Source organism: Poecilia reticulata, chromosome 7 (genome assembly GCF_904066995.2).
Source record: "Poecilia reticulata chromosome 7, P_reticulata-male-v2, whole genome shotgun sequence".
Taxonomy (NCBI): Eukaryota; Metazoa; Chordata; class Actinopteri; order Cyprinodontiformes; family Poeciliidae; genus Poecilia; species Poecilia reticulata.
In genome coordinates this window covers 18,210,610-18,232,983 of record NC_088836.1, presented here as the reverse complement: position 1 = coordinate 18,232,983, position 22,374 = coordinate 18,210,610, and the positions used below count along the sequence as shown (strand labels likewise).

The window sequence follows — 22,374 nt, the reverse complement described above, 5'->3', positions numbered from 1 at the left end:
AAAACAAAAACATATCTTGTTACGGACAGTCGCTTCTCGAGAACCGCCTGTTCTTTTACAAACAACTTGAAAAATAAAATAAAACAACTCTGTCATGTAGAAAACATAAAAGTGACCACACATGTATGGGTTACCTTCAAATTTTTGACCAAAAAGCTAAAATATGAGCAACAGATTAATCAACTGTGGAGTATGCTGAAAATTCTTTAATCTTAATTTCTGCCACCTGCCGGACAATTCAAATCTTTTGTGTTTTTTAGTCACCTGCTTCTTTACAAATAAGTGGCTGTAAGTACTTTTATAAAATCAACACTAACATGAAACCATTAAATACGTTTGTACAGAAACTATTAACAGTAACAACAGTACATGCTGTATGTCATGTTGCAAAAGAGCCATTCGCAAGCTTTCATGGAGAAATATGTTAATAAATGCCCCGTTTGCAGTACTTCTATAAGCCCTTTGTCATTTTTCTAAGGGCCTGGGAATCAAGGGCTGGTGAGTGCGCACGTGTCACTGATGGCTTTGCAAAGTACAGTCGTAGTAGCCACAGTAAAAACAAAGGCTATGATATCCACTTCATCTTCTTCTCTCTGTACTTCCCACTAACTCATCGCTCCCAGACATAATGTGACGGCCTTAAAATATCCCACTCACATAAATAATTCATAAGCTCTAAAACCATGCTCTGCAATCCCCCTTTTGGTTTTTGGTTTCTCTCTCCCTCCCTCGCTAATGTTGTCTGTTTTTAGATCATTAGATTGACAAGCTTGAAATTGCTTTATTGCTAGAATTACGTGATATCTGGGTGTGTGTTTCACTTCCAGGTTAATACGGAAAGAAAGATGGCTCACTGTCCGCTCAGAAAAACGTTCACAAATAAGCTCTTGCAAATTTTTATTTTTATCCTTAATGTCTCATATTGCATTACCCTTGGATCTAGAGGGATGTGACTGAGTGATTAGAAAGCATTATTACTCACTTGCTATTTGGTTCATGTCTTTTTCTGTAAACTAATACTAAAAAGGAAGAGACTTGTTTGATATGCTTTATTTTTCTGCAAATTATACAACCCCCTGAGCTATTGTGGTTGACAAAAAAACGTAAGAAAATAAAAACCTATGAAGAAAAATCTTCCTTTTTTTTAAGTTATCTCTTCTCCTTACTGTCACCCTACCTTGTTCTAAGTGTGTCGCTCAGTTAAGAAAATGTGGAAGTAACAGAGTGTTACAGTAGAACAGCTCTCAAGACAGAAAAATCAGTGGGAGAAAATGAGTGGGAGAAGAAAAGAAGGCCTGCCGGGATATGTAACCAGAGCTTCCAGGGAAAAAAAAGATACCCTCAAGAATATCTGGATGAAATCAGGATTGCGGGGCTGTTTGTGTGACAATTCCTCTTCCTTGAGATGTGAATGTTAAGTATCAGTATTATTTTACGAATAATTTACATATGAAATACACATTAGAATTAAGTATTTATAATGGTGAAAAACAAATAAAGATGAGTTAAGGTTTATGTACAATCAGAAAAAAAAATAAAAGCAGTTTTCCTTATTTAAGCTACGGAACATATTGAAAAATCACAAGGATTAAATGCTTTTTGTCCCCATGACATTATCTAGGCCTGAGTAAAATCTCCCAATCCAAATTTGAACATTAGGGATGTTTGGCAGCAGTGCCACCATCTGCCTGTAGATGGAAACCTATTCTTACTTTTACTTTTTAGTATTCCCTGTCTGACTACTCTGTCAGCTATATCAACAGTTGCTTTTCCTCTCCAGGTGTAGACCTGCTCCAACCGCCAATTTCTGTAATACATGTAAAATCAAAGGTGTTTAATGGTTAAGTCATTACAGTTAGTTCTGTAATTAAAAGTTTCTTTTTAACCATCTTTATATATATTAAAAAATAAATTAAAAAAAAGACCAGCAGAGCAGAATCTGAGATGATGTGCTGGTGGAACAGCCACAGGAAAAACGAACAGAAAAGTCTGCCTTGTTTTAAATCTAGCCTAAATGAACACATGGCCACACGGGTGCCCTCTGCTGGTGCTGCTACATCAAAGCAGACTCACAATGGTCTGGTGGTCAGCTGTTAACAGACAAATATAATGAATTATAGTTTCACTCTCTTTGGAAATGTTATGTGTAATCCATAGCTTTCTAAGTACTTTGCATTTCATAGAGCTTAGAAAGCTATGCAATGCATTTACGATAACTAAGTCGATAAAGAGTTGTCTACAGGAACAGAGCTGGGGAGCTGCGCAAAGGACTGTTATTTGAGAAACTGCCCAGGATACATACGTGCATTTCTTCAAATCAAATACAATAGTCTTCAACAGATTGCAGAAAACGAATCCATATTGAGCCGTTCAAGTGTGGTGTTGTGAGCAGACTGACAGATGTTCGGACACAACTCTCTCTCTCTCTCTCTCTCTCTCTCTCTCTCTCTCTCTCTCTCTCTCTCTCTAAACTCTCTCCTCTCTGTCTGTCTCGCGCTCTCTCCCTGATGAAAACCGCACAGCCTTATTTGGTGGACGAATAAAAACAAGGACTTTACAAAGTAAGGGAATTGGCCAAATTAAACACCGGGTAATTATGACGTGGTTATATCACTCACATCTGCTCCCAGTGAGTGATTGGCCGGTGACCCCGCCAGCTCAAGCTGTCGTAGCGGGGAGGGCTGGAAGCGCCTTTTGGTCTGGCGATCCGGTGCGCATAGACTAACTATGCCTTCGGGCAAACTTTCCTAACGATACCTGAAGTCCACAGGACCACCTCTCTTTTAAAGGTAGGCAGTTATGTTTATGTTTATGTGCCAACTATGTTCTACAGGTTTCTTATATTGGGAATATTAGTTCCGATAAGTAAAAATAAACAAATAAACATAAAAAAAAACATCCAATCAGAACCACAGAACAGATAGCACTTACGTTTACCCACGATTTTTTTTTGTTAGCAGGGAGTGTCGTTTGCTAGTGCTGCACGTGCCTTTCTGATTTAGTGATTTTTTTTAACACTTGATTAGCTCTATAGCCTATGTAGAAGCTGTATGTAGAGACACTTTACATTTAAAGTTATTTGTGATATTTAAAATTGACAGCAGTTGCTTGTATTTTTGGAAAGAGAATTATGACATAATGCTCAAAACTTTATAGGGACCAGTTCAGATGTTTATATACGGTACACTCAACAGGTGCAATATGAAGTAGACCTTTAAGTACAACTTTAGATCCTCAATTCAGCTTCCTCAATGCTTGTGAATTTTAACAAGTTGTCATCAACATTTCTCAGAGATTTTCATCTATATTGATGTGATAGCATCACACAGTTGCAGTAATGTTTTCAGCTGCACCTCCATGATGAGAGTCTGTGATGATAAAAGCCATGTGTAGCAAAGTAAGCTCGGATTATATCACATTCACCAAACTAATTAGACAATTTGAGTTGTACAGAAATGTGCAGAGTAGTTGTTTTGCATTCTGTAATTTCTGGATTTGATTCCAGCTTCCTTCAGCTACAGATCAACGCCCGAGACACTATCGCCCAACTTGCCTATGATCTCCACATCAGTGTATGAATGAGTTCACATATGTGAATGTGCACGGATTCATACGGCATTCACATTTTTGAAAGACTTTGTCAAAATTCTGTCAATTTCTCATTTATTGAAATTATACCCCGCTGTTATTAGGGAGATTAAAGTTGACCAAGAAAAGTTCCCCACATCATTAAACCAACATCACAATTTTTAATAAATGTGTAGCCCCAGTTTGTTTATGGTTTTGGGTGATCATAGCAGTACATCTACAGTTATGAAAAAGATCTATTACTAACAACTCTGACTCACTAAATCCCCTTCAGTTCCCCATTCTGATGCTTGGTTTGCAGTGCACCGTGTCTAGAAGCGTAGACGGATTGAGTTGCTACCATGTAATTGACCGATTAGCAGTTTGCATTTACAATCAATAATACAATAATCAAATTGCTTGGGGGTGAGTATTTGGCCTTCAAAAAGAATAGACAATCTCTATTTGAAACTCTAGCAATCATAAGAAATGAATTTTCTGAAAATGAAGTGCTTTGTTGAGGAAGTATTTAACTACTAGAGCTTCCTAGATAAAATCAAGCTTTTCCATTTGGAGCTTTGTTTGTCAAGAAGGCTCTTAAGATGGCATTATGCAGTTTTAGCTAAATAAAATACTTTATTTTGCATTTGTTGTTGCTAATCCTTCCTGACCAGTCTTGAAAAACTGATGTTATCCTTACCAATATTACAATACAATGAAAATGAAAACTGGAAAGGAAAAAGAAGCTGTCTAAAAATAACTTATGCCTCCTCCATCTAACAGTGATTTCTGTTAGATGGAGGAGCATTGTATTGCATTGTTTTGCTGTTGTACAAAATATAAATCGACATATCAGAGACTATAAATATTGTCATCTTTAGATTTCAAGAAATATAAAATTACTTTCATGCCGCAGGCAGGACAGCATTTAACCTACACGTGTTATTAATTTAAATTGTCACATGACCGTTTTCAAGTAAAATCCCTGACTGGAAACTGCAAGGATTAGATTACTTGACATGCGCTGATTTACTCAATAAGAGAAATGCTGCTTAATCCCTTAATCTACAAAGAGAGCATTTAGCTGTCTCTAGTAAAATCTGTATATTCTGACTTGGTTCTAAAGGTCTGGAATGGAAAGTATCAAGCTCTTCTGAGTTCAAGGTCTGTCTCAATTATATTTTTATGAGGTTTATGAGGTTTATTTGACTAACTTAATATCCTAAGTGTTTTAATTACAGTACAGTGAATCCCTGGGTTTGAGAACCACAGTTCCCCACAAATAGCCAAAATCTAGAAATACTTGAGATCCTCTCTAAGAATGCATATATTAATAATCCAAAGACTGAATATACCTTAATATTTATACATATTCACATTGGAAACCATCTTAACACTAATAGAGTAGCTAATGTTTACAGTCTTCCTTATTTCTGGTCCTGAGGATCAAACCATCAGATCAAAATGCAAGATGCTAAAGGAAGTCTCCAAAACCCTGAGAATGTCACTGGAAGACCTACATCAGGTTCTTACTGCTGTTGATTTAAAAGTGCATGACTGTACAATCATAAAGAGACTAAACAATTTTAATGGGAAATGTAAAGGACAAAATCTTGGTTTTCTTAGAAAAACAAAAAAAGCCAGGCTGAAGTTTGCCAGATACAACATAGAAAACATCCAAGGCTTGTGGGTTAAGGCTATTTCAATTCAGATAAAATGTGTCTATTTGGCATAACGCAATTATAGCTTGAAAGAAAAAGCAACACCTACTTAAGAAGCATAAAGTAGGAAGTGTGGTTTGGGAAGACTTTGCTGCTGCAGGACCTGACTAACTCAACATTATAAAATGCACCAACAGAGGGTAGCTATTCTAAAACACTATTGGATTGATCAGTCTCTGATAATCAAATCTGAAGTTGAATTGAGGCCTATAACATGAAATCCCAGAACTTTACCATTTGAGATGTTGCACAGTGACATTTGATAATGAAAGGGAAAGCTGAGGGAAGTTTTAATCAGACTTTTTTTTTAGACTAGATGGCTTCAACAAACATTTCACTGAAGTTATTTCAACTGAAGAGGGTAACACCAGATATTTTGGGGAGGGTGTTCTATTTGTTTCCTCTGCTAAAGACTTAATTTGTGTTCATGGTTTTGTTTAATATGTGAAATAGGATTAATGGTTACGTGCAACTTTAAACACTCAGGACATGACTTACAGCATTATAAGCATTTTTTACTACATTCCAGAATTCTGTGATGCATATTTTTATGTGAAAGGATGAGGAAATGTTGCTTTATTAGCCAGGGATTAGCTATTTTTGCTCATAATCTGCTCAGGTTAGCTTTATCATCATTATGACCTCACGGATGCATCTCAAACTTGACTGTGTAATAAATGGCTTTGGTCAGAATAAGCAGCTCAATTTACCTTTCATATTTCATTTCTCCCTTTAAGTTATCATCCTAACTAAGAATAATCAACTTCAACCTTTTCAAACTAGAAGGACTATTTGTTTAAACAAATAAAGAATTTGACAATCCCTCTTGAACCCTTTTCAGAATTTAGATTTCAATCAATTAATCCCCATCATGGATGATTTTGTCCTTGCACATCATAGAAGTCGCTCTATCAAGATCACAATCCATGTGTGGCTACAGAGGATGCTCTGAGATTGTGGATTAAAATTTGCGCCATTCACCTGATTAACATGTCTGGGGCTAAAGAGGCTGAGTTAAGGCCATGATCCTCATGCTGACTTTTGAACTTTAAGATGTTTCTGTTTCAAATGAGGTCTAAGGATGAAATGCAAGGATGAAACTGAATTCACAGCCTACTGTAATGCATTGTTATAGACTGAGTAGATGGCATTCATTTGTTGAGAAAATGTTTATTTCATTGTCATTTGAGACTTTAGATTTGACTTGGGGGAGAAAAAAGCAAACATGTCTGCTCCACTGTCTCTATGGCTATTATGTATGTTCCAGGAACTGAGTTTTCAGTATATCCTCACCTCGTCTTTCACCATTTTGTTATTGTGCTCAGAGAGGAGTTTCCGAGCCAGGACGCTCAGGTTATGTAATGGAGCTGTCTAATTGCTGTCTGTTTGCACATCCAGCTGGATTATCAAGTCAGGGATATTGGCCAAGTTTCAGACAAAACATAAACAAACTGCCTCTTGCTGCATGTGCAATTGAAATGTTAAATAATCAACCTTGTTTTCCAAATTACAAACATGTTTCGAAAAGATGGACGTGTGTAGTTAGTCTTTCCTGGCTTTAATCCCCGGCCAGGTACTGGACCTGTTGCATACTCCCAACAAGCAATGTTCTGTAAACTGGCATTAGTTCCTTGTGAAGCTCGGTAAAAGAGAGATTTTCCCCAGATTTCTCAGTTCAATGTCTCTTGGTTGTATTTATTTATGACTGAGTGGAAAAACAAACAAATAGAAAACTTTTTCTTAAAAAAAAAAATGTGGCGCCTACCGCATTTCGGATTACACTGCGGGTAATTCTAGTGTTGACAAGTGGTTTATTATGGAGACAGTAAAATTCTAAAATGACCTACAGTAAACAGATGAACCTGTGACCTTGTGATGACCAAGCTGCTAAAAGATATATTTAGCTGTTGCCTAATTAACTACATACTTATTAAAGATCTTGCACAGACTGTGACTTCCCATGCATGTAAGTCTTTAGGGCTCAAATAAAGTAGTACCGTATGTGTCATATGGTAATTTTAGGAGCAGATGTGGCTTCACCCTGTGTGCATGTGCAGTTTTGCATCAGTTTATGTGCATGTATGTGAGCATGCCTGTTGCTAGCTTACCTGAGATTAGTGATATGTCATAGAGTCAGACCAGATGTCCATATTTTCCCCGTCTGGTTCTGGCACTAAAAAGGCTTCTGAAAAATAATTTCATATTTGTGGAAATGAGAGACCCTTAATCCCATCTGTGCCAGACGATGCCAGAGGGTGAGGGAGGGTGACCTGGGTGCACGATAGAACAGATGAGAGCATACACTTCATTGCTTTTAAGTAACATTAAATGCTGCTGTATAATCCTGTGGTTGTGCTTATCAACAAATAGGAGTAAATGAGCATTGTTAGATCACAGCAAATTCAAGGGTATATTGGTAAATACATCATACGAGGGGAAAAAAGAGCAATATTTGAGATTATACTAGAAGACCATAGAGGGTCACAAATGTGTGTGAGAATAATATCACCATGCTCATTTTGATTTTTTTTTTTTGCATTAAATAAGAAACATTTAATTCTAAGAGTACTAAAGTGCTCTTTGGTACTCTTGTCTGTCTTGTCTTTTTAGTGTCTTGTCTGTCATAGATGCAGAGTTGCAGCTGGAGGAAAGTTTTTATAATGGCTGGCCTGTGGTTGGGTGGATATGTGGACATGTTCCGTAGGCTGTGTTAACAGATAGAAACAGTCTGGTGCATCAGTCAGTGCCCGCAGTGGAAAATGCCTTGTCAAAACAGTTGGAGATGTTATTGCTGATTTGTGTTTTTACCCAAATAGGAAACGACATTTTCTCTCTATGCAAACAACCTGAGAAACATATTACTGGTGCAGTTGGAAAAGTATTATTCCTCAATATTAACTATTTGACGTTGAAGGAGTAAAAACATTTGTAGGTTTTTTGTTGTTGTAAGAAAACTTAATTTTGCTATTATTTCTGAATAATGTGATACCAGTATTAATCACAATTTTCCTATGTTGAATCACAAATCTATGTTTAAGACTTGCGATATCCCAAACACAAATCTCAATTACTAAAATCAGTATCTGCTTTTACATGCCTAGTCATGACACTTCTGCCAAAATGTTGTTAGGTTATTTTCTACTTCTGCTGTATTTAGTTTGTTAAATATTTCTTTGGGTCTGGTGTCCATGTAAGTCAATTTTATACTCCTAGCTCAGAAGTAGATTATTCTCAAAAGAGAATAATCTCAAGACTTGCTTTCAGATATTTTTGAACAAATGTTCCTTTTTGCACACTTCCAATGAAAGATAAACATTTGTTGTCTCTTTCCGAATATGCAGGCAAGCACTTATACCAGTAGTTACAAATATTTGCTATAGGTGTCCTGTGATAACATTTTATGGTTTTTGAACATTTATTTTAGTATCTTGTGGTCTGATGTCAGTGTAAACTAGCCTGCTAGGCATGTTAGCAGTTGTTTTACATGGAATGACTTATTTCAAATTCTTTAGACACCTATTAAAACCTTTTATCCCAGCTTCATAAGCTGCCACAGCTTGCTTTCTTAATGTCTCAGACATCTTTTTGACCTTACCATGGTGTTTACTCACATATCAACAGCAGCATTTATGCTAACTATACGAGGCTTAAACAGGACAAGCATCCTTCAACTTGCTTGGTAAGAATGTTTTAAGCATGCATGCCTAATATGCTATGTATCTAAGATATTTTATCTAATTTAAAGTATGAATAAAAGTACAAGTCCTAATTTAGAAATGAATAGCGTTTTTTTTGTACTACATTTCATGTAAAGATTTTAAAGGTTTTTTCATCGGTTTTTAATGTTTCTTTGTGTTACAGTATTGTTTAAAATTATATTACATACACATACATCCAAATGTTAAACAAAAAGACTTTAATGGGACTTAATTTAATTTCGCATCAGATTATTTGTACCTCAATGAAACAGTAATATGCTTTTAATTTTTGAAGATGTTTGACTGCACCCATCCCATTGCTAATAATTTATAATTGCCTCCAGTGATACATTAGTTCATCTACTAGTTTCCTATTTTAACTGTCTACAGGAAGCTTTTAATTTATCAGGAAGAGATTTACTTTTGTGATGTTGTTTTGTTCAAATGTATGTGTGTGTGTGTACATGCCTTGTCAGAAAGCCAAGGAAGGATTTTGGTCCCAGCTGCTCCGCACTGAGACTTGGCCTGCGGCCTGTAGACACACCCATGTCAACATCAGCAGCTTACAGCTTATAAATGCCTTGCAGGGGTGACACGTCAACTAACCAAGCTGTTCTCGAAAGACATATGGAGTGGAAAGCCACAGTGAGAGGAAAATTATTTTCAGATGTCTTCTAACAGTTAAGTCTTCTTTGATTCAGCTTGCATCAAGCATCTAAACTAGTGCGTTGTAAGCTATTGAATCTGCTAAATGGATTCCTTAAGTTTTTACTGTCCCTACAATTATTGTAAATAAGGATCAGAGATCAATCAAAGTTTGATCATAAAGAGAATTCCCAAACATACAGCTAAGATAAGGGGAATCTGTTTGACAGGAAAACCCTCCTGCTCTACCCACAGTGGAAAACACTTATGTTTGGATAACTGATCAATCTGAATCTAGCTTAGTTATGTGAATGTTTAGGAAGGAGGACAATTATAACACTTTTGAAGGCATAGCTGTTAGTAACCCGCCTGGGTAGAGTAAGAGAACTAGTATCTTATCTAGCGTCACTTGCGAAAGCCGTGGCAACTTTTGGCACTGGTAAAAGTTACTAAGGAAGATTAGTAAATGCTATTTTAGGTTGTGTCAGACTTCCTGCTGTGATCGGTTACTTATTTATTTATTTACATCCCAGGCATGCATGTGGAATAGGAGCTGCTTTAAAACAGGTTTTTTACTAGTGTTAATATTTTACAATGGAGAAAGAAAAAAAAAACACTGGAGTCTCCGTAAATGAGATTTTGGATCTCAATGAGTTTGAATAAATAAAGGTCAAATAAATAAATAGAAAAAAACATGTTAAACAGTATTTACTACAGAAAAAATATGCTTTCTCTATTTAGTTAAAGGCGTCTAAACCTGTAAAAGAGTACAAAAGTGCTAAGTTACAGTGTATTCAGTAATTGAAAAAAGATCAGATTTCTGAGTTTCTGATCAGAAATGCACCGATTACATCAATGAGCTGATTTATTCATACATCTACAACAACAGATACTTATTTGTGCAATGCTTTGCTATTGGCTAGATCACTTATTGCTATGTTTTTACATGAAGGGTTAACACTTTCTCCACTGCCACTGCAGTGAACGTTGCATTTACATTAATTTGATTTTGATACTTGCTGCCTATCACCTGGCACTACACAAACATCATTTGACCCTAGATTTCCCATATTCCAATCTAATTTGGTTTGAAAGCATTAGAGGGAAGTCAGATCACATCATCCAATTAAACAGTGTTTAAGGGATCATTTGCTAATATTCTAGCATGACACATCTCAGGACCTTAATTTGTTTGTTCAATTTCTAATTTTTTAGAGAAAAATACGAGCCTGGTCAATGTATAAAATGTCATGTTTTGCTTTCACTGACTTGGACAAAAAATGTAGTAGCATTGTCACTCTTAACTGGCAGGAGAGAATTGTAAAATCCCATATCCTAAATGCAAGTAGAAAATAGAAAATGGAAGCAAAGTTTTCCATTTGGAATCATTAAATGCAACATGTTATACTATCAGTGCTTATTTACTTTTCATCTCCTTCTTCCCTGAGTACAGAACTGCCTGGCTCACCAGCTCAATGGTATCTGTGATGATCCAGTGGAAGAGATTCCTCGGCTTATAGCACTGAGCTGCCTACCCTGCATTAATCTGCTTAATAGGGTCAAAATTCTGATCCAAAAATACCAGCCCAACCAGCCAAAGGACTCCTACAACTTGGGTCTCCCCCTGTCCCACACACACCATTGCATTAGTGTCGCAACAATCACTGGGTGGGTACAGGAGACACTGTACACCCAGGGTACCAGTCTATCACAGGACCGGCACATAGACACGTGAGACAGATTTGTGATTATTGGGTGTTTGAAAACCAAATTAAATGTCTGTAGTTTGAGCTCACAACACACAGCAAATTTAGGAATTAATGCTAATAATTGGATTATAGCTTGAAGAGAGAACAGCAAAGAAAATTGCAGTGGTTTATGGAAAACTGTAACAATTAAAACAAATGCAAGAGTGGAAAATGTCCTTGCTCTGTCCATAAACAACATAGAGGATCCCTGATTCCTCTGACAGAAAGTTTTAATGACAAATCTTATGGGAGCCCTCTTGATAATTAAGCCGGGTTGAAATTGCGCATTTACAGCATGAAACACTGACTCTTTAAAGAAATGCATTGCAATGGAAGATGTTAAGAAGTTGGTATAGTTTTGTACCAAGTGACTGGAATTAGCCAACTCAAAATCATAACATCCACTAATGAATGTTATGGATAGACGCCTCTTAATGTTTTTACTTTAAATTAAGAACACATTAGGGTTTCTGGAGTGTATGCTTAGCACAGTAAGAGAAATAAGGAAACACCAGAAAAACACTGTACTTGCCCTTCAATGTGAGCATGTGCATACATGATATGTCTGCATTTTGCCCTATAATTTTTAAATGGCTTTTGTCCACCTTGATGTAAATTGTACGTATTTGTTTCTGTCTAACCCTATTTTGTAACCTAAAAATCGTGCAGTGCTGTATCGGAAGTGATTCAAATTAATTAAATAGAGCATACCATGTGTATTATAAAAATAATCAGGATTATTTAAACTCTACTTCCTACTTGTTTATTTTTAACTTCATGCACAGAAACTGGAAATATGACATACAGAGGTTTGTTGTGTTCCTTATTTTTCTTAGTTGTTGACCAGAGGTGAGTGAGATTAACACTTTTGCACCCCCTAAGTTGAGATGAAACCAGATATTTACATGCATTGAATAAAAAGACTTGTACACATTTTTTTCTTGCCGTCTCAAGCTAAATCTGACACATTTTTTCTTGCTTTAGGTCAGTTAGAATTTGCAAAATTTGTGTAGTGAGAACATTTATTTATTATTATTATTTTTTATATTTTTAAACTTCCTCTGAATTCAGTGACCCAAGTCATACATTTTAAAATGCATGACTTGGATTAAACGTTTTGGGCTTCCTCCCACAAATGTTTGGTTAACTGACACATTTGAGTTAATTGGAATCACACCTGTAGATGTATTTTAAGCCACACCTTAAACACACTGCTTTCTTTTTTGACACAGTCAAAAGAAATCAGCAGCTGCACAATTCTGCTTCATGCTAGAGAACAAGTTACCAATTTTCGAAGGCACCGTGTTCATCTGTTCAAACAATTATATGCAAGTATAAATGTGATGGGTTAAGAGATGAATGGATTGTGGTCCAAAATGTGCAGTTTGACCCCAGAAAGCCAGAACAAAGGCTAAAGAACTTGTGAAGATGTTGGATGAAGCTGGAAAGAGAGTTTCATTATCCACAGTGAAACAAGTCCTGTATCTACATGGGCTGAAAGGCCTTTCAGTGAAGAAGAAGCCACTACTTACTTCACAAAGTGAGAAAAAATATTTTTGTGACTTTTTGTTTAGCATGTGTAAATATCTGGTTTCAACTGTATACCTTTTGACATTGTTAAGTACCAAATATATTCATAAGCAAACCAGCCAGCAAGGGATTGGCTTAAGCTAGATTTGCCAGAACATCTGCTCGTGTTTACCCACATGTAATAAATTCACAGGGGATAGCTTACTGAAGTGCACAGCTCGGCTCAGCATGCATCACCGTATTTTTTTCTTTGTTTATTTTTTATTTTTTACTATATTATTATCAATTTGGAGGTTTTTTTTATCCTTTTCCAGCACTGGGAGGGAAGAAAGGGGTAAAGGGCGTGGGGTTGTTTTAGTGGATCAGATGTCATAAGAGATTTTATAACTCATGTTGTTGATGAAATTCTCATAGAAAAACTTTACTGAAGTGTGAGATTTTTGAGTGTCTATTCTTTGTACTAGGAACTTTATGTGTAATAAGTTTCGCAGTGCAAACAAATATTAGCACACGTTTTCAACAATTCTTCAACTTTTTGAGCTTTCAGGATTCAAATTAAATATCTTAATGTAGAATCGATGTAAACATGAGTAATTTAATTGATAAATATTTAACTGTTTTTGGAAGGTGCAAGGACAATTTGAATACTAGCTTACTTAAAAAAAGCAGAATTATTTATACAAAGTAGTTTGGGATTTTTGTCATTCTTTGCAGAATCTTTACAGAAAGACGTTGAAGGTTTTGGAACATTACATATTCTTTTAGAGTGTATACATCATCCCTATAAATTTAGACTGACAGTTTCCATACATACCATTTTGTGCAAATAATTTCTACAATGAGAGAACAGAGATATGTTCAGAAGATCATAATGGATTGAATTATAATACCAAATCCTTCACATTTAGCTGCCAAAACATATCCAGAGGCCCCTTCAAGAGCTCAGATATCCAATTTCTCTGATTTAATGTTAGAACATTTTAAACAGTAAATTAGACTCATGGTCATTAAAGATTTATGCTCTAAAGGTACGCAGCTTAGACACAGTGGGCAGTTAAAAGGCTTAAAGATAGTGGTAATAAAGGACGTGCTGAAAGTGAAAGGCTGTGTAAAGGGAGCTCCATCATTCTGTTTACCCTCCAGTATTGAACAAGTGCATTGTGAAGTTAGATATTAAATATTCATTGTGATACTGTAAATAAGTCAGATGTTGATACGACAGGGGCATGTGTGTGTAAGGTAAGTGAGTCAAGCATGGAGAAATCTGAGGATCGTTCCAGTCTAGAAGGTCTTGAGCACATCACTTAGATCACTGATAGACAGCATATGACACGCATGAACAGGCACTCCGTCCAAACAAGATACCACTCACACTTCATAAGGCAAATAGCACTGCCAGCCATTTAGAATCTAAGAAAGTCGTCCACTGGCATACATCTGTTCCTGTGTGTATGTATGTTGATGTGTGTGGACGCACGTCAATATACATAGACACACGGCACAGAAATAGTGCGGGTTTGTGTGTTTATCAGTGTGTGTGCGTGCGTGTGTATGCATGCATGCCTGTGTGTAGGTTTGCTTGGCCTTTGCCACAGCTCCAGTTTCTTCTTCAGCATAAGGTTACCCAGTGTAGACCATGAAAGATAAAACATTCTCGCCTAAAGCAGAAGAGCAGCAGGAAGTTGCAGGAGGAGTAGAGCTCACAGAAAATTCTTGTATCTTTCTTTAGCTGTAGAAATTTTCTGCCATATCGTAAAGACCAGATCTGGAGAGCATCTGTTTAAAAGAAGGTAAAATCTGTGTCGCTTATGCACTTCTCTGATTTACAACCTGTTTAAAAGATTTATTATTCGGTTTATTCCGTGAAATGGAAGCTCAAAAAAAAGACATTTTGCAGAAGTCTTGCTGGTTTAAGGCACCTCAGAGAGGTCAGCTTGTCCTGGGTTTATATGTGTAAAGTATATTAAGTTTATTCTAGGATAAATTTCAAACATTTTTTATGTATTTCCATTTTATATTGTATTTTGCTTTTTAGTTGTCCAAATCTTTTTCAAAAGTTTTATTTACTTTGTTTCAGTACAGTGTTTTGAGTCCTGCAGAGCTTTGCGTCAATATAATATTTAACTACTTAATAATAGGACTATATAGTCAGTGTGAGCACACTGTTTTATATGTATACAGATGTTAAATGCACACCATTTTTGTTTAATTCTGATATTACTTGCTGAATTTATGACATAATTGGAATAGAGTACCAGAATATTATTGGGTTGGATTTGACTGAAATTAGATTTTAAACTAGATCGTTTGGCATTGGGATTAGTTTATTTGCATGGTTCTGAAATAAATAGGATTGTATGTAACTGGATCTGAATCCAAGGGTTTGATTTTCCTTTTAATCTTTTCCAGCAGAATTGAAAAGGCAGGCAGTACAAATACATTTTCAAAGATGTTACACTGCAAAAGATGAAATGCTGTTTGATTTTCTGGAACTGAGCAAACATGTTTGTTAATCATGAATATACTGGAAAATTAAAACAATGTATTTGCATTTACAAGAGACTGGTTGATTTATATCCTGTGATAGTAATCTTTGTGCTTCCTTCATGCGATATTCATTATATATTTCCTTCCTCGTGATAAATAATTCCTCTTTCCTTGCCAGAGGTTCTTTCTCATCATCCCGTCTATCCATCCACCCACATCACAGCTCCCATTTTGTCTCATTGTCACTTTCCCTTTTTTGCATCACAGTTCTCTTCCCACCCGGTCCTTCCACCCACATTTATCCTCCCAACAATTTCCATGTCATTCTCCTCATTCACTTGCTTTTTGTCTATTTCTTGCAGAGCAGGGCTGGAATCAGCATTGCTGGTTTTAGATGTTGATTCATCTCTGAAGACTTTAATTAAACATCTGCAGACATTTCAGTCACATATTTAGTCACTTAAAGGAGCAGTATTATGTATTTCCAGGGACATGGTGCCATTTTATTACACAATCAACTGTAACAGTTACATTCAGTATTTCTATTTTATGCCTTTTTTAGACCAGTTAAATGGTACACAATCAAGGGTAGTTAAGTGTAATCACAAATGACAAAGGTTTCCAGTATCATGGCCTCTGGAAATTACATGGCATTGTGCAGTTTAAATGTCTTGTCTGGAAGAAGGGAGACCCATGCTATTACTTTACCCCAATTAATTATGCATTAATTTATTCAAAGCCATGGTTACCTTGCACTACCCTGTCCTTGTGTAGGTTGTAGTGAGGGCACTGCAAAGGGTACACTTATATTCCCTTTCAGGTGCACAGGTTTACACTACTACAACCTTATATACAATGAAAAATAATTGGCAAATATTTGTCTGCTAATTACTTTTAAAGTTTGTCTTAAAACCCATTTATTTTACTTGGCTTTCAACACCAGCGGGATCTAGTTTTAAATTGAATGTTTTGTTTTTAAACTGTAAGAGCTTTTATTTTTTTATTATTGTTATGTTATGTTTTAATGTACAGCACTTTGTATCAGCTGTGGTTGTTTTTAAAGTGCTTTATAAATAAAGTTGGTATGGTATGGTATGGTATGGTATGGTATGGTTATTTACTGATTTTTACATTATAAGATATAAAATGTTTGACCTGATGAAAACTTCACATAAACACTGGCGTGGCATGAAAATATGTGTATTTCTTCAGTTCAGAAATTTTAAAACATCTCTTAAAATTTATCAAAATTATTTTTCATCCATTGTCTTTATCCCCTTATCCTTGCAGTTTCACAGAGGCTCTGGTGCCTATATCTACAGTAGTCATTGAACATGAGGCAGGGTACGACTTGGACAAGTCACCATTCTTTTTCAGGCCAACACACACACATAGGAAAAGCAATCATTCATACATTCACACACTCTCTCAAGACAGTTTATGGACTTTAGGAGGAAACCAGAGTACTTAAAAAGAGCACATGACAACAGTGCTAATAACTGCAACATCCATCCCCAAGGTCAATAATTGCAACTTCAAAATGCTGTAGAAACATGTTAAAGTTATGCCTTTGAGGTTGACTTCTTTCCAAAAAGAAGACAATCTTCTATGAAACAATCAAAGATAAAATAATGCATTTTTAGATATGGTAATATTCTTACTCTAAGAAAGGTAATGTATAAAAAGTATCTGACCACTGATCAAAACTGACAAATTCTCTTTACTCTGTCTTTTCTTTTATAGGTGTTGAAGGAAAGCTAAGAACAGCAATGGCTTCCTGTTTGTCCTATGAGTCTTCCTAAAGACTCAGCTCTGGTGCGCTGATGCTGCTACATATTTTGACATCTGAGCTATCACTCTGTTACTCAGAGTGTGAGATTCTCTTATCCTGGTAGTTTTAAGGCATTGCACTGGCTGAACCCCAGCCATGGAGGTGGCCCTGGTTGACTTTGAGAGCCTGGAGGACATTAGTGGCACCCTTGAGGATGAGATTGACACCTATGCTGATGAGACAACAGCTCTCACAGTGGATGTTCCTCCAGAGCAAAACAGCTCTGACATTAGTAACTGTCTACGACCCCATCAACTCTCCTCCACCCCTTCACATTACAACCCGATGCCCTCCTACATTTGGGAATCCACCTCATCTTCACCCATTCCACCAACGCAAACACTGGAAGTACCTCACTCACCAGTCATGCCATCACCAAGCAGAAAAGGTCGCAGTAGTTGTGCCAGCATTATCTCCAACTGGAAGCTGCTGTTAAACAGCGAAGGCATGAAGGAAAGTGAAACAATTTTCAGTCGGCTCACAAAGGAGTGCTGTGAGGATCTGTTTGCAGATAAAAGAGGGTTGGATGATGGAGACCAGAAAGTCATCATCAACATAGCTGGTCTTCGCTTTGAGACACAGCTCAAAACACTGGACCAGTTCCCTGAGACACTTCTTGGAGACCCCTTTAAGAGGATGGAGTACTTTGATCCAATGAGGAACGAATACTTCTTTGATCGGAATCGACCAAGTTTTGATGGGATCTTGTATTACTATCAGTCTGGCGGCAAAATTAGAAGACCAGCTAATGTTCCCCTTGATGTGTTTGCTGATGAAATTGTATTCTATGAGCTTGGACAAGAAGCTATGGAACAGTTCAGAGAAGATGAAGGATTCATAAAAGATGTTGACATACCTCTCCCTAAAAATGAAATCTATAGGCAATTTTGGCTCCTGTTTGAATACCCAGAGAGCTCCAATGCGGCACGGGGTGTAGCGCTAGTTTCTGTCTTGGTCATTGTCATATCTATCATCATATTCTGCATGGAGACACTGCCAGAGTTCAGAGATGACACTGAACTCTTTGCTCCAAGTGTGATTCAACATGTCAACCAGTCCAAAGTATCCCACTCTGGCTCTTTAGCTGGTACAAAGCTCAAAACATTATCCGATCCTTTCTTTTTTATTGAAACTGCCTGCATAGCTTGGTTTGCCTTTGAGTTGATCGTTCGGTTTGTGGTGTGCCCGAGCAAAAGTGAGTTTTTCCACAACCTCATGAACATGATCGACATTATATCCATCATCCCCTATTTTGTAACTTTGATCACAGAACTGGCCACAACCCCTCAGGAGAGCTCAGGACAGAACATGTCCTTGGCCATTTTGCGTATCATCCGCTTGGTCAGAGTCTTCCGTATTTTCAAGCTGTCACGTCACTCAAAGGGACTGCAGATCCTGGGACAAACTCTAAAAGCAAGCATGCGGGAGCTTGGTTTGCTCATCTTCTTTCTTTTCATTGGAGTTATTCTTTTCTCCAGTGCCATCTACTTTGCTGAAGTAGATGACCCTGACACACAGTTTGTCAGCATTCCTGATGGGTTCTGGTGGGCTGTGGTGACCATGACAACTGTAGGTTATGGAGACATGTGTCCTATCACACTTGGGGGAAAAGTGGTGGGCACACTGTGTGCAATAGCTGGTGTGTTGACAATTGCTTTGCCTGTTCCCGTCATTGTCTCCAACTTCAACTACTTCTACCACAGAGAGACAGAAGCAGAGGACAAGGTTCCCATGACAGAGGCTCTCGAGCAAGCCATAAATGCGGAAGAAAGTACCAAACAGGGTAGCAATCCTTCAGTTAATAAGCTCAATGGTATCTGACAGAGGAAAAGGAGAAAAACTGCTGACTAAGAAAGAACTTTTCCATCAAGCAGCAAAAATAGTAGGGAATATAAAAGGAATTACATTTTAGTGAGAATGAATCCAAAGAATGAACTTAAGATTGAATAAACAGTTATTCTTTTGGTGAAAAAAAAAAAAAAGTTTTATAGCAACAAACAGGGCGTACCAGACTTACCTCTTGTATTTATTTATTTATTTTTGTATGAAAATGGCACTTTGTGGATTTACCTGAAAATGCACTGTTATTGTTTAGGAATGTTTGTCATTCTTCACTATTTTACTTTAACTTCACTGTTTGTTGTAGCTTTCGATATGTAAATTGCTATCAGTCAAGATGCAAATTAAGTGTTAAACAGTTTCATTTTTAACATTGTTTTTTTCACAAACTTTGCCATTTGTTCTCATAATCTTAGCTTATTTTTGGTTAAAAGACATTTAAGCACATATCTTTATTTACAATACGATTTTCAGACATTTAATGTCGAATGTAGCTAAAGGTGAAGATCATAACAATGACCACAGATTAAATGTATATAATGCTCTGCAAAAGTATTCATATTCTTTGAACTTTTACAGATTTGGTAATGTTACTACAGGCCTCAGTATAGTTTATTAAAACCCTATAGGGTGGACTAAAACAAACTAATGCAGAACTGTGAAGAGGTAGAAGGGCAAGACTTTAAACCCACCACTGTCATCCAACTCACCCAACAGACCACACAAGGAGAGCATTAATTAAAGCAGCAGAAAGAAACCCATGGTAACACTGGGGAAACCTCAAAAAGTCCACAGTTCAGGTCAGTTGATAAGGTCGACTCTTCTGTCATCCTCTCTGGAAATCTGATCCTCATGGAAGAGTAGCTGGAAGAAGGCCATCATTGACTCCATTAGGAGTCCCGTTTGCAGGATGCCAAAAGCCGTATTGGAAACACATCAAACAATATGTTGTTTTGACCAGGTTAGAATAAAATGTAACTTTTTGACCAACATGCAAAAATTACACCACTATATTTCAATTGCAGTGTTGGCAGCATCATGCTGTAGACATGCATTTCTTCGCAGTATCAGGAAAGGTGGTAAGAGATTATTGAATAATGGATGGAGGTAAGTACAGGCAATTCTTGATAAAAATCTGTTATAACAGAAGACTTGGAGGTTCATCATCCAGGAGGACAGTGAGCTTAAAACATAGGTACTGTGTAATGGAAGGGGTTGAATCAAAACCCAAGTCTATATTTGTTTGTGAATGTGTAGCAAGAGTTGAAGAATTACTGTTTCCAATCCCACCCAAAAAAAAAACCTTTGAAAAACCATTATGAATGAACAGCCTTTTAATAAAATTTTACTGCAAAACCCAAGATACCAAGATCTTATCAGATATCTGTCCAAATGTTGGTGTATCATTTTGGTTCGGAAACATTACTTGCGCAGCCATCCCTAAAATGTTGCTAAGGATAAACTTATTTTGATTGGGAGTACGGTCAGGTCTTACCTAACACAACCAAAGTTTTAAAATAATACTTAAAAAATAAAGCTGACACAGAGTTCCTTTCATTTTGTTTGTGAATAATGTTTTCAATTTAGTGCTTCTGTTTGTTTACTTAAAAATATTGTTTTTCTAACAATTTCTCACTTTGAGATAAATAAATTTAAAAAAAACTACGTATAGTTTAACTTACTCCACATTATGGATTACAATGAGTGCCTTACAATGTATAATGTTAGTGTACTGCTGAATTTGCCATACATAATGATACCTAAAAGCATTCATCTTCATTGTTTTCCATTTCAGGTTGCTTATTAAAAAAAAATGTTGGCATTTTTTGTTTGTAAATTCAAAACAACATTTCATAGCTAAGTTATTCCTTGTTACCTTTAAGATATTTTAAGACATTTGAAGTATAGCTAACTAATGAGAAAATAGCATTTATTTGTTAATATAAATATATTAGCTGATTGAATAATTTCTGCATAAGAAATTTCTCTTTTTTTCATAGATGAAACACAACAAAAAACACAATGATCCATTTCAATAACCATCCTATTTGAAACACAAATGGCAAAATTTACTGCAAGAAATTTATTGAGCCAGAAAAGGTATCTGATTGAAAAGCAATGATGAATAAAAATTTGCTTGGTTGTTTATTTGAACCTCGAAGATATTTTTTATACTGTGGACTTTCATATATATATTAAATATATATATATATATATATATATATATATATATATATATATATATATATATGAAAATATTACTTCCCATCCTGTATGCTGCAATGGACAGGTCACTGTTACTGACTTAAACACAGCCTAATTTGTAAATAACTAATTTACCAACTATGTATTGAATGAAATGATAAAAGGGTTTAGAAATTTGTCAACTGTAATATGAAATATTTTAGTTTTAAAAGTCTTTGCATAATATGCAAAGAAATAGTCAACAGCTATTCCAGACAGCTGCTGTCCTTCACATATTACGAGTAACAGTGGGCCTAAATTTAATGTAAAAAACTGTCTATTTAAACAATGTTTGTAAATCAAACCCAGGTTGTATTTTCTCTTTCATAATCTTATACAGATTTTTGTTTATTCATAATAGCTAAGACATTATGTATTAATAAAGCAATAAACCACAGCTTTAATTCTTTTGTCTCGTCTCTGCTTCTATTTGTTCATTTTCCTCCTTAGAGCACAATATTTTTTATTTTATGTTCAGCTTAAAGTAAATATGCAATCAAAGGAATATTTAATGAATTTGTATGCGGTATTCTGTTAGTTCAGAATAACACACGAGTAAATTGGTTATTGACACATTGCAAAGGAATGACATACCTCACTCAACAAGACATGATTCACAAACATTTCTAAGTTGCTCATACAGAAGCTTTTGGAAAATGTCTAGTAGGTTATTCCTGTTACTCTTCCTGTTTTGATAAGTCAGATTTCAGATCGTTATGTATTCAAAAAAATTTTATGCAGCCAGTTAAATCATCTTTATTACAAAATGAGTTCATATTCACGAATTCCTTTTTGTGAACCCTTTCAGGTATGAATGTGTCTCCACTTTCACTCTGTTGTCCGTCCCTAGACACCGACACAGGTCACCTAGAGATTTAAACTAAATATTTCTCTGGAAAGCCATTTAGTTTGAAGCTACAAACAGAATATAACTCTGAACTGAATATGTAGTTGGTAAACTTAATGTTTAGCTCCGAACTAAATATTTAGCTTGCTAACTAAATATTTCATTTGGAGCCAAATGTTTAGTGTGAGGCTAACTAGCTTGCAAACTGAATATTTAG

General features: G+C 36.1%; 1 protein-coding gene across 1 annotated transcript; it reads left to right on the top strand.

Annotated features, from left to right (window-relative positions):
* Nucleotides 1-1,926: 1,926 nt before the first annotated feature.
* On the top strand, nt 1,927-21,253 carry kcna10a (potassium voltage-gated channel, shaker-related subfamily, member 10a). The gene is made up of 2 exons (XM_008413803.3): nt 1,927-2,789; nt 17,140-21,253. The coding sequence occupies exon 2, from the start codon at nt 17,324-17,326 to the stop codon at nt 19,046-19,048; it is 1,725 nt and encodes a 574-aa protein (XP_008412025.2). The 5' UTR covers nt 1,927-2,789; nt 17,140-17,323; the 3' UTR covers nt 19,049-21,253.
* Nucleotides 21,254-22,374: the final 1,121 nt, after the last annotated feature.

What these genes read in the sequence shown, in the direction of transcription:
- kcna10a (XM_008413803.3), top strand. Translation starts at nt 17,324, where the DNA reads ATGGAGGTGGCCCTGGTTGACTTTGAGAGCCTGGAGGACATTAGTGGC.